The sequence below is a fragment of the Muntiacus reevesi genome, chromosome 20, assembly GCF_963930625.1.
Source record: "Muntiacus reevesi chromosome 20, mMunRee1.1, whole genome shotgun sequence".
In the NCBI taxonomy this organism is placed as follows: Eukaryota; Metazoa; Chordata; class Mammalia; order Artiodactyla; family Cervidae; genus Muntiacus; species Muntiacus reevesi.
Window position 1 is genome coordinate 26,689,004 of NC_089268.1, and position 15,628 is coordinate 26,704,631.

Consider the following 15,628-nt stretch of genomic DNA (forward strand, 5'->3'; position numbering starts at 1 on the left):
TTTCCCACAGATTATTTTTGTTCAATTCAGTTCAGTCTCTTAGCCGTGTCTGACTCTTTGCAACCCCATGGACTGCTACACGCCATGCCTCCCTATCCATCACCAGCTCCTGGAATTTACTCAAACTCATGCCCATTGAGTGTGATGCCATGCAACCATCTCATACTCTGTTGTCCCCTTCTCCTCCTGCCCTCAATCTTTCCCAATATCAAGGTCTTTTCAAATGAGTCAGCTCTTCGCATCAGGTGGCCAAAGTACTGGAGTTTCAGCTTCAACATCAGTCCCTCCAATGAACATCCAGGACTGATATCCTTTAGGATGGACAGGCTGGATCTCCTTGCAGCCCAAGGGACTCTCAAGAGTCTTCTCCAACACCACAGTTCAAAAGCATCAATACTTCGGTGCTCAGCGTTCTTTATAGTCCAACTCTCACATCCATACATAACTACTGGAGAAACCATAGCCTTGACTAAACAGAACTTTGTTGGCAAACTAATGTCTCTGCTTTTTAGTATGCTGTCTAGGTTGGTCATAACTTTTCTTTCAAGGAGTAAGTGTCTTTTAATTTCAGGGCTGCAGTCACCATCCGCAGTGATTTTGGAGCCCCCCAAAATAAAGTCTGCCACTGTTTCCATTGTTTCCCATCTATTTGCCACGAAGTGATGGGACTAGATGCCATGATCTTCATTTTCTGGATGTTGAGCTTTAAGCCAACTTTTCACTCTCCTCTTTCATTTTCATCAAGAGGCTCTTTAGTTCTTCATTTTCTGCCATAAGAGTGGTGTCATCTGCATATATGAGGTTATTGATATTTCTGCTAGCAATCTTGATTCCAGCTTGTGCTTCATCCAGCCCAGCATTTCTCATGATGTACTCTGCATAAAAGTTAAATAAGCAGGGTGACAATATATAGCCTTGATGTACTCCTTTTCCTATTTGGAACCAGTGTTGTTCCATACCCAGTTCTAACTGTTGCCTCTTGACCTGCATAAGATTTTTTTTTTCTTTTAAAGTGAGCATCATCTTTTTTTAATGAGATTTTTTTCTTGTTCTTTCACTTGGAACACATTCCTCTATTTCTTCATTTTGATTGGATTTATATATTGATTTACATGCATCAGCTGAAATAGCCACCTCTTCCAGTTTTGAAGTGTTGGCCTTGTGTAGGACATGAACATTATAGCTATGTCATCACTTCATATAGAAAAATCTCAGTTTATATTTATATTGGCTCTCAAATCCTTTTAAAATTACATTTTGTTTAGTCACAATTTTAGTATTTTTAAAAAAATTTTAGTATTTTAAGGGTTCTTTTGCTAATTTCTTTGGAGGATCAATTCATAAAATTTACAAAATTCAAACAAAATGTTTTAAAACTATTTATAATGTTTATTCCAATCTATATTGAACGTGTTAGTTGCTCAGTCATGTCTGACTTTTTTCGACCCCATGGACTGTCGAGACTCCTCTGTTCATGGGATTTTCTAGGCAAGACTACCACTCCTTTCTCCAGGGGATCTTCCTGACCCATGGATCTAACCCAAGTCTCCTTCATTGCAGGCAGATTCTTTACCATCTGAGCCACCGGGGAAGTCAATTTATATTAAAAACATTTAAAACAACTTCTGAAGTTATCTGTGACCTGTTTTCTTTTTGTCTTTACAAGTGCATTTGATATAAAGCTTCATGGAAACTGGAGCTCTTTGTTGGCAGAAAGAAAAGAGTTCCAGGGAGCATGAGAATAGGGCTCCCGTGGGAGAGCGGGAGGGCTCCAGACATTTGGAGGTCTATGATTCTCAGGCCTCTGATACACTTCCAAATATGAATTTATGCAAACATCAGGAACAGAATAAAAATGAAAAGAGTTTAGGGTACATTAATTTTGGTAAATTTACCAAACTGGTCATTGGTACATTGGTTCCTCTGTAAGATAACTGTTGGTGGATTGGGTTCATCGCATTAACCTGGATCCTTTCTGGATTACAGAAAGTAATCTACAGTCCCTCTGAAAAGGTCTCCTTCACACTGCTTCCAAGGTAACCTCATGAATGAAAAAGCATGTCATGGCACTCTGCTTCTTGAATTCCTTCTGTTTTTCTTGTTAAGCTGATGAAAATCCAGGCAACTTCCAATGGGACTATGATCAAATTTCACAGAGCATAGGGTACTTGAATCCCACCCTCTAATCATACCAAACCACAGGTTGTGAATGATCCCTGACTTCTCAGCTACAGTCTTGCCAAACTTCTGTGTCTGCACTCAAGTGTGTGTCTTTGCCTGGAATGATCACAGCCTAGCTTCTAAGCCAACATTTCCTCTGAGAACTGCATCTTAAAAGCCTTTCTTTCAACCGTGTCATGACCTCTACACCATTAATTCCCCATCTCAACATCTTGAAAAATTATTATTTATTAATTAATTCACAAATAATCATCACCTCCTAGGTCTGCATTACCAATCCTTTCTAAGAGAAGAGAAAGTAGCTGAACCAATAGGTATCACTATCAGCTTGTAGTTTTAAATGTCCCCTGAACCTTGAACACTGCAGTCTTGTCTTTAGTCACTATCTGACATTCTCCTTCCTTAGTGGCTGTTGCAAACTTTTGTCTCTTTTATTTTTCCCATAGTTTTCTCCTCTCCAGTGTGTGGACTCCTAGAACCCAGAATCTATGTATTTTCATGTTTGGAACCCAGGACCTTAACTCTGGAGGTGTATAAAAATATTGGTAACTGACAGTAACCACCATCTGGGTCTGCTAGCTTTTGGGGAAGGAAGACAAAAGCCACTAGAGACTAAACCACAAAGAAGTGTCAGAGCTCAGACACAGGGGAAACCCTGATAATGTGAGCTAGGAAAGTAGGGCACTCAGGCATGTGGAACAGGACGTTTGGAAGAAGGTACAATGAGGAGTGGCCAGTCCCTCTTCCTCTAAATCAAATCAGGATGTGTGACATACAACCCTTGACTCTGTCATTAACAATCTATGAAGCTCACAAAGTTGCCTTCATTTTCTTCTTTCATCAATTTTTATTACACTCTCTTTTGCACTTATCTTTCCACATTTATGAGCCTGCTGAGAAGAAGGCTCTGAGATCTGAAATTATAGTTAAAATGACAGTTTTCTGCAAGGGTACTCATGGGGTTCAGAGAGAAAATGCAGAGGATTCATGATCAAATATGGCTAATGAGTTTTCTCCTCTCTTTATCTCCATAAAGAGGTAAGAGTTAGGGATCTGAAATCACAATGATTCCGTCTCCTGAACAGAAATGAGAAATAACAAGACTGTTAATGACCTCAGGAAAAATGAACTAACAACTATTACATTAAAAACCAATGTGTATGCACCTCACCATAGATTGCAGTGCACATTTACAAATTACATCTGTTTTCATGAAGTGGTCCTGTGATGTGTGTGTTCTTTCTGCCAATGAGGCAAAACTGTTTTTCAGAACTGAAATGGCTTATACGATCACTCTGTTACTAATTTGACTCTTCCTTGAGATTCTGTAAAATGTGATTTTAAAGAGACAACTTTGTGCAAATGGAAAGGACTTTATATATGTCATGGAAAATTCATGTAATGGGTTACATCTAAGTGTTCATATAGGGGACATATATGGGTAGCTTCACAAACATTTGGAAAAATTTAAGGATAATGGTTTGACAATTTTATATAAAAGGGAAATAATATTCTGAGGAGAAATAATTCTAATTATATTACAACTGGCATTAATGAGGTCATGGAACCTTTCATAATATACAACGAAAGTTACTTCCTTAATTGAATGCAGAATAGGGTCCTGGATGGCCCTTCCGAACAAGATGATTATTACTTTCACAGTTAACCCCACTGACCAAGTACAGATTCCAATGGATGCTGACCAAAGAAGATGATTTCTCCCTGAATTTTCACAAGGATGTAGTTCACAGCTTTTATCTTTCACTTCAGGGAAACAGAGAACGTACCATGAGAGTTTCCCTACAGCGACCCTCACCCATATTAATGACAGTTTCTTGATCCCTCCATCTATTCATGTGGGATACACACTGTCTCATTCTAAGCTCCCTGCCTCCACAGGGTGATTCAGCAAAATACCTGGAATCAGAATGTTGTTCGTGTTGCCTCCTCTCAGGCCAAGCCAGCAGTGACTGCCCGGAGTAACTCAGCAGAGATAAGGACAGGGCAGAGAACTCTAGAACATGTAAAGAATGCTGCTTGGCTTTTGGAAAGCAGTAGGTGAAGGCCAAACCACAGCTTTGCATGAGGTTTTAGCCAATCAGAAGAAGGATTTTAAGGTGACACTCTTGTTTCCAGTTGAAAATTCTGTGTGAGGAGGTCTGTGAAACTGGGTAATCCCCAGGTCTGAGGCAGCCTCCACTGCACAGCCCCAGAACAGGGGGGAGGGAGCTTCCCTCTTATGAGAGGAGGGAGGGGAAGGATCAGAAGCCTCTGTTTATTCCTAGAGACCCTGAGGTGGGCCTGAGGGAACTGAGACAGCTTCAGAATCCCTCTCTGACTGTGCTTTGTTGCCCCACAACCCAATTACTGGTCTGAGTTTGGTGTTCCTTCTTTGTGCTTCCATACCACCCTGGAAACCCTCCTTATTCTGGAGCTACCTTTGTCCTGAGTTCACCACTGTAGGTGGAAGCCCACTGACGAATTTTTCAGTCTCAGGTACTCTGGAGCTATGCACCTAATTCAGAATGTTGAAATAACTCATTGCTTTCATGTGCAACTAAGGGAAACTTCTTGTTATTGCCTTTTCCCTATTGCTTTTTACCTGGTTAAACTCTTTACATTTTGCTTTAAGATCCTGTCCTCTATTTTGAAAGAAGAATCTAAAATTCAGGAGAGAAAAGGAGAGAGAGATTAGAGGGAGAGATACTTATTGTTTTGTTCATATGTCAGGCATTGTTCTAATCACTTTATATCCACTTGATACTGCCCCTAGTCATGGGTAAGAGAGGTCTGATAAATAAAATATTTATTTAATAAAACTCCCTGATACTTTTGCCACTGAGATTTGATGCTTAGGGCTGGCACAACCCTCTAAGCATCTGTTCCCTCATCAACACTATTCAAGACCCAGGAAATGCTTCTCCATAATTTTGCTCTCTGTCCTCAAAACCAAAGTTGACTATACCTTAATACTGTTAATGTTAGTGGGTTGTGCTTTTGCTGACAGATTGTTCAGGGAGAATTTGAGCAGCTGAAGACATTTTAAGAGAAAAGTCAACTTAACTTTTCAAATACTTAAACTCAATAAATACAACAGATTCTTGAGTAATGAAAAAAATCATTTGCCAGCAGGACTGACTGTCAATTAAAAAAAAATTGTCTTTGCTATGTGGCATGTGGAATCCTAGTTCCCCAACCAGGGATAGAACCTATGCTTTCTGCAGTAGAAGGGCAGAGTCTTAACAACTGGACTGCCAGGAAAGTCTTGGTTGTCAATTTTTTTTGCTTGTTTTCTTATTTCACATATTAACCTGATATTGCCCACAGTTACACATGACAACTGAGGAACATTCTACAATATTAAACAAGTCATATTACCCTTAGGTTTGTATATATAAAGGTCTAGATATAAAATGTATGAAATATGATTCACATTTTGTAGAGAAGTTTGAGGCAAAAAGTTTCAGTATTTTGTTGACTCTCATAAAGCACATCAGTGGTAGAACTGCAGCTCAAAACCATTTATTTCAAGAATTCTGCGTTTCCCACCACAACTTAAGGCTCCTCAGGGTATTTAAAATAATAAAAGTGAACATCTTGGTGACAATAATTTTCTCTCTCTGAAGTATGATCCACATCTTTCCCCCCCTTATCCAAAATCCCAAGAACAATAGGTTGTAAATAAATATCAGAGATGTCTTGAATCAATTTTTCCTTTCCTTTTTTTAAACTCCTAAGCGATTCAATTTTCAGATCTTTTGTAACTGAGAGAAAAAATTTTCAGCCCAATCCAGTGTAATTTGATGAGGACACTGTGCCAAGCATTAGATTAAGAACCTTCAAAAAAAAATGTCTGCCTAGGGACAGATGAGGTACTTCAGCCTCAGTGCTGATTGGTTCCTTTCCTAGGGACTCTCCAATCCTGCCATACTCGGGAGCTTTCATGGGCTTTTATTCTGTGAAGTGGGTTCACCAGATCCACTAGGTTCTTGCTGTGTTGACTACCATTACTTGTTCCTTTGCTCTATTATGTCTGGGATGGTGGCTCTGCGGATCCCCAGAGGCCTTTGGACAGCAGCTGTGATGGTGACACTGGCGGTGCTGAGCACCCCGGGGGCCGAGGGCAGAGACTCTCCAGGTAAGTGCTCCCTGGAGCCACTACTTTGGGGAGCAGGCTCTGAGGGGACCCTTGGGGTGGGGTGTCATCGCCGGATACTGTCTTTCATCACACATTTCCTCCCTATGGGAATGAGACCTATGTTACATAGGTGAGGACAGTCCGCTCTCCCACAGGCGTGAGCCTGAGGATGTTATAGTGGGGAGGAGGAGACGGGTGTGTATCTACTACACGTGCCAAGACAAAGTGAGCGTGGCTTTTTTTTTTTAAGATATGATTTATCCAGAGAAGACACTGCAGGATCTGTCATTTCAAGGTCCCCCAAGACCTTGTCTGGACTTATTACTATGGGTTGCTGGGTTGGGGAAGTGTAGAGCAGCAGTGGTCTCTAGTCTCAGAATTTGAGTTTGAGGTTTACGGACCCACCTGGCAGCGGCCGACGCGGGGCTGTGGGGCTGAGACCTGACCCAGCGGCTGTCTCTCCGCAGAGGATTTCATAGTCCAGTTTCTGGGCCTGTGTTACTTCACCAACGGGACGGAGCGGGTGCGGAGTGTGACCAGATACATCTACAACCGGGAGGAGTACGTGCGGTTTGACAGCGACTGGGGCGAGTACCGGGCGGTGACCCCGCTGGGGCGGCCGTCCGCCGAGTACTTTAACAGCCAGAAGGACTTCCTGGAGCAGACGCGGGCCGAGGTGGACACGGTGTGCAGACACAACTACGAACTGGAGCTCACTACATCCTTGCAGCGGCGAGGTGAGCGCTGGCTGCCCTCGGGGGTGGGGGCTGTGGGGGGCCCGCCCTCCACCCTCCGAGACTCAGCGCGGGGAGGGGACCAGACCTGCGGGGCGGGGTCCCCAGGCCCACGGAGGGGACAGCGAGGCCTGGAGACCCGCGCGGAGAAGGGGGACACCGCGGGGGGAATCGAAATTGGCTGCCCCGGAACTCTCTCCTCAGAGGCGGCCCTGCCTGCCTGGTGAGGGTCACTCTTCAGGGCCCAGTCTTGGGTGGTTGTTTCCACTAATTCAGCACATTCCCACCAGGTGCCTGACAGCTCAGCCTGGTGGCGTTAGGGCTGCTCCACAGCCGGGCTCTGTGTATTTTGCACATGTGTTACAGTCATGAAATAATACATTTTCACTTTTTGGTTTCAGATAGTTATTCATCTTAATCTTGGTTTCTTAAATGGATGTCACTGTATCACCAGGCCTTGACCTCTTTCAGGCAAGGGATTGCCTTATTTATCCCTGAGTGCCTGGTACTTGACACACTGGCAGATACTATGAGCTCCATAAACCTTGGTTAAATTAATGAATAACTGTACTGGGTTGCCCAACCACTTAGGCTTAAGAGAAAACAGAAAAGTAAATAGGGCCTTAAGAACTGACTTTATTCTTTTTTTTTTTTTTTTTTTTTTTTACTATTTTGCTTAATGCTTTAAAGTAAACTATTACTGACTTGGATCTTTACAATTTGGAATTTGTGAATGCAAAGCCTGAGGAAAAAAGTGTTTAGTAAAAATAAAAACAACACTTGAATGGTTTTGTAAGGCAAAATTTTAACTTCTTGGAGAAGTTTAACAAATGGCAAAATAGAGCTGAAGTTTGGGAGTAAATAAGTTAATCCCATTTAATTATTGAATAAAAATTGTTTCAGATTCCATTGGCCTAAACCCTCCCCAGCTACCCTCAACATCCATGTCAAGGGTAGACATTCTGAAAGTGTATTGTACCTGATGGATGAGCACCTACTCCTAGACAACTGTTTTACCAAACACTATCTATATTATGCCCCTTAATTTCACAGCAACCTTGTGTATTAATAATTAGCATCACCACTTTGTATATGCTAATATTGTTATATAATAACTTTTTAAGTAATTACAAACAGTTATTCACTGTCTTGAAACCTTCCCCGAAACAAAACTGTTATCATGTTGTTTACCATGTGTATATAGAGTCTAAAGGAAGCAAAGCCTTTTGAAAGCCAGTTATGATCAGAAGCAGAAATATGTGTCTGTTCCTGCCTATTTTCAATGTTGGTAGGGTAGGGCATTTGAGGGATTAATAACTCACTGATTAACCCTTAGTCTGACCCCACTTTTATCCAAACATGTTCACATAACCCTTATCTTGCTTTTCACTCTCTTGCTTTCTTCTTCATCCTAATGCTGCCAAGTACATTGGTATATTTTCTCTATTTCAGTTCTTTTTCATAAAAATGATCCTAACGTTTTTACTCACAGCCTGTTTGAGATGAGCAGATTTTATAAGCCTACATAGCTGATCATAACTTCAGTCAGAGCCCAGGAAGAGGAACCTGATCAAGAGTTAAAGTCAAAATAAAATACATGATTCTTTCCAGATGATGGCTCATGAGTGTCATGTAATTGTGGTGCTGAGACTGCCTGCTGACCTAAGGAAGTCTTAGTTAAATGTTCACATTACCTTCTTGTTAACCCAGACCAACTTCTGCAAGAATCTTACAATATTTTCTATAGAGAACATACATTATAATAATGTCTGATTTCTGAAAAAGGCAGTTATTCTTAATAGCAAGGGAATGGAGTTGGGTTGGTGGCTCACTTGAATGTTGAAAGACAGTGGAAAAAAGAAAATGAGAATACATAATATATTATCAAATAAATAAAATATTCCATGAGATATTAACTCATATCTACAGATATTTACTCATATTTACAGATAGTTCACACTAAGAGAATGAGGGAGATATGGTAAAATGACTGAAGAGGTAAAGAATAAGTTGTGTAAAATAGGTAAGGAGATATGTTGTATTTGACCATGAGTAAAAATCTGAAAAGATAAAGGAATCAGGGCATGGACAAACCTTATTTTTTATTACTGCTGTTTGTTTTCAAGTTTCCCATTCTTTTCCTTCAAAAATTATCAATTTTTGAAATAACATTTTTGTGTGTGTGTGTATCTGTTACTAGATTGCAAGTTCTATAAATTCAAGGTCTATGGTCTATCTTTAGATTCCCAGTGCTTGTCAAATTTATATTTGTTGAATAGCTGAATAAATGAATTAATCAAATAAAGCATATGTGGCATAAATGAAGTAGAGGAGAGGACAAGTTTAGGTTTATTATTTTTATTTAAAAATTTTTATGAATAGTGGCCTGTATAATACAGTGATTTAAAATTTTAAAGTGCTTCACTTTTATCAATTGGTATAAACAGAGTAGCTTTCATAGAATGATTACGGTAATCTCTTGAGACTCTGAAAAGTAAACTGAATAATGTGTTTATTCAAGCTAATAAAGTGGCCCAGCTTGGATCAAACCCAAGACTCGGAATCTGGGGATCTTCCCATTCTGGTACGAAGGAAGGACTCTTCCCTGTGGGGAGACATGCTGTGCGGTCTCACATCTCACTGTGTCTTTTCCTGTCTGTTCCTCCCTCAGTGGAACCTACAGTGACCATCTCCCCATCCAGGACTGAGGCTCTAAACTACCACAACCTGCTGGTCTGCTCAGTGACAGATTTCTATCCAGGCCAGATCAAGGTTCGGTGGTTCCGGAATGACCAGGAGGAGACAGCTGGCATTGTATCCACCCCTCTTATTAGAAATGGGGACTGGACCTTCCAGATCCTCGTGATGCTGGAGATGACCCCCCAGCGAGGAGATGTCTACACCTGCCGCGTGGAGCACCCCAGCCTCCAGAGCCCCATCATGGTGGAGTGGCGTAAGGGCACTTGGTTTCCTTTCACTGTGGGCCCCACAGGAGAGGGGTGGGCAGTTTCCTGGGTTCGTCCCATCTCACCCCTTGTCCTCGGCATCACTACTGAAGTCATAGGACACAAGAGTGCTCATGCCTCATAGCAAGAGCCTCAGAAGAGCCTAGTTGTATTGTCTTTCCAGATACACGGTGCTCACCCTACACACCATGGCCTTAAAGCCCAGTCCTGGAACCTCTGCAGGATTGACTGGTGAACTAGGTTCTAATTTAGAACTTAGGGTCTAAGGTTATGGAAATGTCCCTGAGGAGCTAAGATACACTTTCCTCTTCTCCCACCTGCCCACTGTGTCCAAGAATCTACTGGTGCATCCTTCCCCTAAGGGTGGTCAGAATGAAGAACTGGGTTCACCTGACACCTCCACCTCCTATACTTCAGGCTTCTTAAGGGGTCACTGTGGAGTGTGGGTTCAAACGCTGACACTCAGGCTCTGCTCCCCAGGGGCACAGTCTGAATCTGCCCAGAGCAAGATGCTGAGTGGTGTTGGGGGATTCGTGCTGGGGCTGATCTTCCTCGGCTTGGGCCTCATCATCCATCACAGGAGTCAGAAGGGTAAGGAACTCTGGGGAAATGGGGAAGGCTGTGACTGAGACCCTCTCTTCGGGGAGGGTTCTGTCTCTATATGTAGTTCTTTTCTCCTGATCCAGAAAGGAAGGAGGCAAGGCTGGGGGTGAGAGGAAATGGAACAACTTAGGTACACATTGGAGTTTGATTTTACTGGTTGAAAGGTAGCCCTGCCACAGAGGTGACAGGTGGAATGTATAACAGTACGTCCTTAGATTCCTTCATTTCCTCAGAGTCTCCTTTCCAAAGCTGCTTCTTTTAAGAGGATCAGAGCACTGGCTTCCCTTTCTTCTAAAGACAGTTTCATTTATTTTGGGAAATTTTTGCTAAGGCAGTTAAAGCTTTGTGGCCAAGGAATAGGAAGGAAATAAATTTCCAGTTAAGTTGAATGTTTCATTTTCCTCTGGGGTGAATGGAGCAGGTTCTGATTTGGTGGGGGTTTTGGGAACAGGTCAAGGAAGAAAGTGTTCAGGTTAGTGTGCCTGAGCACAGTGGTCTCATTCATGGCCTGTTCCCTGCTATGGGTTCAAGAGTTAGGGGAGAAGTTCACCCAGTTTCTGTAGGAAGCTCCTGAGGTTGTTCCCCAGAATCAGTCCATAACTCTGGTGGCATCTTTCTGTGGAACTTGGAGGCAGAGCCACATCTTCATTGTAGACACCAGAATGATGCCCACTTTGGGCCCCAGGCTTGGTAGCTGCCGATAGTGTGCTTTTGTGGTGGAAAGAAGAAGAGTTATCATCTAATTTACTAAAAAAGATTGAAATATCATTCTTGCCCACAAGGATAACAGCTGTTACCTAGGCTCCCACACGTCTGCCTCAGGCTGAAGTGCTGTGTCCTCTTTAGCAGAGTCACCTTTACACAGTTGTTAGGGGAGGTGACGACATGTCCCGCTCCTCAGGTTTCTCTGATACTACAGGGTCCTCGAGAGAAGGTGAGGGGCACCTCCCTGAGAGTGCTGTGTGTGATCACTCTCTCTTCTACAGGGCTCGCTCGCTGACTCCTGAGGATGCTTTGATGGGGATTGGTTCTGCTTTTCTGTAATAGCTGCCTGTTCTTGCCCAGAACTCTCAGCTGCCCGTCAGCCTGTTCCTCTGAGATCAGATCCTACAGTGATTCTGACGCAGTCATCAGATCACTTCCTGTGACCCCCCTTTCCCTCCCTCCCTGCCCTGCCAGGTATCTGGCTGTGAAGCTGCTTTTTGCACTGATCCTGGAGCCTCTGCCTGTGCGCTGCCAACAGTGTCTAATCAGACCCCAAGGGGTTTTTCTCTTTCCATTCTCCCTCCAAAGACTGTTCAAGAGAAGATCATTGAAACCATTACCTGGCTATAGAGTATACCATAATTAAACATAAATATGAGTTTTCTATACCCTGAGGCTTCTTTTTTATTGCATTTATGCAAATCATGTTTTAAAAAAATTGGAATAAATTGCTTTACAATGTTGCATTAGTTTCTGCTGTACAACCATGTGAGTCAGCCCTATGTATGTATATATTCCTACCCTCTTGAGCCTAAATGTCTAAAAGGGAACCCTCTTACACTGTTGGTGAAAATGTAAATTGACATAGCCACAGTGGAGAACAATATGGAGGTTCCTTAAAAAACTAAACATAGAATGACCATATGACCCAGTAATTCCACTACTGGGCATATACCCTGAGAAACCCATAACTCCAAAAGACACATGTACCCCAGGGTTCATTGCAGCACTGTTTACAAATAGTAAAAATTTGTAAATAGCCAAGAAAAATCATACATTTTTAATTGGGGTATAACTGATACATAACGTTATATTAGTTTCAGGTATATAACATGATAATTAAAATTTGTATAAATTGTAAAATGATCACAACTGTAAGTTAGCATCATCATACAGAGGATGAAATAGTTTGGATGGCATCACCGACTCAATGGACATGAGTTTGAGCACACTCCGGAAGACAGTGAAGAATGGGACCTGGCAAGCTGTAATCCATGGGGTCGAAAGAGTTGGACACCACCTAGCGACTGAACAATGGCAATCAATTGTCACAACTTATTTCTTGTGATGAGAACTTTTAAGAACTACTCTTTTAGCAACTTTCAAATATACAATACAGTATTATTAACTACAGTCAGCATGCTGTGCATCGCACTCCCAGGACTTATCTATGTTATAACTGGAAGTTTGTACCTTTTGATCACCTTCACAATTTTGTCCACCCCCAACCATCCTGGGCAACTGCCAATTGGTTCTCTTTACCTATGAGTTCCATTCTTTTAAAAGTCCATATAAACTAAATGAGATTATGTGATATTTGTCTTTCTCTGTCTGTATTATTTTGCTTAGCACAATGCCCTCAAGGTCCATCCATGCTATCACAAATGTCAAGATATTATTTTTATGGCTGAATAATGTTCCACTGTGTATATATATATGTGTGTGTGTGTGTGTGTGTGTGTGTGTGTGTATACTCTATAATGAACATGGAGGTGCATATATTTTTTTGAAGTTAGTGTTTTTGTTTCCTTTGGGTAAATACCTAGATGAGAAATTGCTAGATCACATTGCAGTTTTTGAAGAACCATCATGCTGTTTTCAATAGCAACTGCATCAATTTATATGCTTACCAACTGTGCACAAAGGTTCACTTTTCTTCACAGCTTAGTCAACATTTTGTTATTTCTTGTCTTTTTGATGGTAGCCATTCTAACTGGTCTGAGGTGATATCTGTTTTAAAAAATAATTAGTTTTTTAACCTTAAGATTTTACTTGTTTATTTTTGAGATGATACCTTATTGTGGTATCATTTATTTGATTTGCATTTCCCTGATACTGTGGGCAAGAATCCCTTAGAAGAAATGGAGTAGCCATCATGGTCAACAAGAACCTGAAATGTAGTACTTGGATGCAATCTCAAAAATGACAGAATGATCTCTGTTCATTTCCAAGGCAAACCATTCAATATCACGGTAATCCAAGCCTATGCCTCAACCAGTAATGCTGAAGAAGCTGAAGTTGAACAGTTCTATCAACACCTACAAGACCTTTTAGAATAACACCCAAAAAATACGTCCTTTTCATTATAGGGGACTGGAATGCAAAAGTAGGAAGTCAAGAAACACCTGGAGTAACAGACAAATTTGGCCTTCGAGTACAGAATGAAGCAGGGAAAAGGCTAATCGAGTTTTGCCAAGAGAACACACTGGTCATAGCCAACACCCTATTCCAACAACACAAGAGAAGACACTACACATGGACATCACCAGATGGTCAACACAGAAATCAGATTGTTTATATTCTTTGCAGGCAAAGATGGAGAAGCTCTACACAGTCAGCAAAAACAAGACCGGGAGCTGACTGTGGCTCAGATCACGAACCCCTTATTGCCAAATTCAGACTTAATTTGAAGGAAGTAGGGAAAACCACTAGACCATTCGGGTATGACCTAAATCAAATCCCTTCTGACTGTACAGTGGAAGTGAGAAATAGATTTAAGGGAGTAGATCTGATAGACGGGGTGCCTGATGAACTATGGACAGAGGTTCGTGACATTGTACAGGAGACAGGGATCAAGACCATCCCCATGGAAAAGAAATGCAAAAGGCAAAATGGTTGTCTGAGGAGGCCTTACAAATAGCTGTGAAAAGAAGAGAAGCAAAAAGCAGGGAGAAAAGGAGAGATGTTCCTATTTGAATGCAGAGTTCCAAAGAAAGGCAAGGAGAGATAAGAAAGCCTTCCTCAGTGATCAATGCAAAGAAATAGAGGAAAACAACAGAATGGGAAAGACTAGAGACCTCTTCAAGAAAATTAGAGATACCAAGGGAACATTTCATGCAGAGATGGGTTTGATAAAGGACAGAAATGGTGTGGACCTAACAGAAGTAGAAGATATTAAGAAGAGGTGGCAAGAACACACAGAAGAACTGTACAAAAAAGATCTTTATGACCCAGATAATCACGATGGTGTGATCACTCACCTAGAGCCAGACATCCGGGAATGTGAAGTCAGGTGGGCCTTAGAAAGCATCACTACGAACAAAGCTAGTGGAGGTGATGGAATTCCAGTTGAGCTATTTCAAATCCTGAAAGATGGTGCTGTGAAGGTGCTGCACTCAATATGCCAGCAAATTTGGAAAACTCAGCAGTGGCCACAGGACTGGAAAAGCTCAGTTTTCATTCCAATCCCAAAGAAAGGCAATGCCAAAGAATGCTCAAAATACCGCACAATTGTACTCATCTCACACACTGGTAAAGTAATGCTCAAAATTCTCCAAGCCAGGCTTCAGCAATATGTGAACTGTGAACTTCCAGATGTTCAAGCTGGTTTTAGAAAAGGTAGAGGAACCAGAGATCAAATTGCCAACATCCACTGGATCATCGAAAAAGCAAGAGAGTTCCAGAAAAACATCTATTTCTGCTTTATTGACTATGCCAGAGCCTTTGACTGTGTGAATCACAATAAACTCTGGAAAATTCTTCAAGAGGTGGGAATACCAGACCACCTGACCCACCTCTTGAGAAACTTGTATGCAGATCAGGAAGCAACAGTTAGAACTGGGCATGGACCATCAGACTGGTTCCAAACAGGAAAAGGAGTATGTCAAGGCTGTATATTGTCACCTTGCTTATTTAACTTATATGCAGAGTACATCATGAGAAGCGCTGGGCTGGAAGAGGCACAAGCTGGAATCAAGATTGCTGGGAGAAATATCAATAACCTCAGATATGTAGATGGCACAACCCTTATGGCAGAAAGTGAAGAAGACCGAAAGAGCCTCTTGATGAAAGTGAAAGGGGAGAGTGAAAATGTTGGCTTAAAGCTCAACATTCAGAAAATGAAGATCATGGCATCTGGTCCCATCACTTCATGGGAAATAGATGGGGAAACAGTGGAAGCAGTGGCATACTTTATTTTTTTGGGCTCCAAAATCACTGCAAATGGTGACTGCAGCCATGAAATTAAAAGATGCTTACTCCTCGGTAGGAAAGTTATGACCAACATAGACGGCATATTAAAA

The 15,628-nt window shown here is 41.7% G+C and overlaps 3 protein-coding genes across 3 annotated transcripts in view; 2 read left to right on the forward strand and 1 right to left on the reverse strand.

Moving 5' to 3' along the window:
• The window catches only part of LOC136151520 (boLa class II histocompatibility antigen, DQB*0101 beta chain-like), a 52,973-nt gene extending 41,197 nt beyond the window's left edge, over positions 1–11,776 (forward strand). Inside the window, exon 6 of the transcript XR_010660060.1 lies at positions 11,757–11,776. The gene's annotated coding sequence lies outside the window, so the exon portion shown is untranslated. The remainder of the gene's footprint in view (positions 1–11,756) is intronic.
• Positions 1–15,628, reverse strand: part of LOC136151524 (HLA class II histocompatibility antigen, DQ alpha 2 chain-like) — a 64,708-nt gene that overhangs the window by 31,795 nt on the left and 17,285 nt on the right. The window lies entirely within an intron of this gene.
• On the forward strand, positions 6,153–11,750 carry LOC136151522 (boLa class II histocompatibility antigen, DQB*0101 beta chain). Its single transcript, XM_065912717.1, has 5 exons — positions 6,153–6,319; positions 6,787–7,056; positions 9,725–10,006; positions 10,500–10,610; positions 11,609–11,750. The coding sequence occupies exons 1-5, from the start codon at positions 6,211–6,213 to the stop codon at positions 11,620–11,622; spliced, it is 786 nt and encodes a 261-aa protein (XP_065768789.1). The 5' UTR covers positions 6,153–6,210; the 3' UTR covers positions 11,623–11,750.

What these genes read in the sequence shown, in the direction of transcription:
- LOC136151522 (XM_065912717.1), top strand. Translation starts at nt 6,211, where the DNA reads ATGTCTGGGATGGTGGCTCTGCGGATCCCCAGAGGCCTTTGGACAGCA. An exon ending in CGAGGGCAGAGACTCTCCAG is followed by an intron (nt 6,320 to 6,786) that starts GTAAGTGCTCCC and finishes GTCTCTCCGCAG; the next exon opens with AGGATTTCATAGTCCAGTTT. An exon ending in CCCCATCATGGTGGAGTGGC is followed by an intron (nt 10,007 to 10,499) that starts GTAAGGGCACTT and finishes TCTGCTCCCCAG; the next exon opens with GGGCACAGTCTGAATCTGCC.